The sequence below is a fragment of the Larimichthys crocea genome, unplaced genomic scaffold, assembly GCF_000972845.2.
Source record: "Larimichthys crocea isolate SSNF unplaced genomic scaffold, L_crocea_2.0 scaffold44850, whole genome shotgun sequence".
Classification (NCBI taxonomy): Eukaryota; Metazoa; Chordata; class Actinopteri; family Sciaenidae; genus Larimichthys; species Larimichthys crocea.
In genome coordinates this window covers 1-908 of record NW_020855835.1, presented here as the reverse complement: position 1 = coordinate 908, position 908 = coordinate 1, and the positions used below count along the sequence as shown (strand labels likewise).

At 39.9% G+C, this 908-nt stretch overlaps 1 protein-coding gene across 1 annotated transcript; it reads right to left on the bottom strand.

Annotated features, from left to right (window-relative positions):
• Positions 1 to 6: 6 nt before the first annotated feature.
• On the bottom strand, positions 7 to 865 carry LOC113745097 (myosin heavy chain, fast skeletal muscle-like; the record flags this gene model as incomplete). Its single annotated transcript, XM_027276557.1, has 4 exons — positions 7 to 292; positions 377 to 494; positions 622 to 709; positions 803 to 865. Coding segments are annotated over 4 exons (537 nt in total), but the record flags the coding sequence as incomplete, so codon positions are not given.
• Positions 866 to 908: the final 43 nt, after the last annotated feature.

Sequence of the window (908 nt, the reverse complement as noted above, 5' to 3'; positions counted from 1 at the left end):
GACCCCTCAACTTCATTCCTAACACTAAATCATTTGTTTATCTTTCCCATTGTCTGGGCACCAAATTAACCTTATAGATAGATATAGATATATATTACATAAAATTATCAGAAAATCACACTGGACTGAAAAACATATCATAGCAGGTAAGTAAATCATGTTGGTTACCTTGGTGTGTCCAAATCTGTACTGGTCATGATCAACATCAATTGACCCAAGCAGCTTCTCTGAAGCCTTCTTGTTGTCCATGAACTGGCCATCAGGGATGACACTGGCGTTCAGCACCTTGTATCTTTGATGAGGGAGTTAATGGTCAGTTGTGCATTTTCTTTTAATAGTCTGTCATCAAAAATTATGTTAGAAATTCCAATGATACCGCTGCTTGAAGTCAGCATAGGGGATTCTGCTGGGGAAACCTTTTCTGCAGATTCTGATACCCTCCAGCACGCCGTTACACCGGAGCTGGTGGATGACCAGGTAGTTCTCCATCAGACCTGTAATGAAGATATTCCTCATTTACTTCTTTTTTCTATTTGTTGTGACAGTACAAAATTAAGTAAACCATACCAACAAACCAATCAACCCCTAAAACACTCTACTGAGATTATGTCTTTCATGTACCTGGAGTCTTTGACTCATTGGGAATCAGACAGCGCACAAAGTGAGGATGTGTGCTCCTCAAGTTTGTCATCAGCTTGCCCAAGTTCTCCTGGAGAGCGAAAATGTTGACTTTTGTCATGAAATGTCACAATGGCGAGTTTGAGTACGAACTGAAATATGATTTCATAAAAAAAAACCTTACCCTGAACTGTGAAGAAACAGTCTGCATAGAACCACCCTTCTTTTTGCCTCCCTTCTTACCAACCTCTGTGTAAAAGTAGAGACATTTTGTCAGAGTGAGACACTAT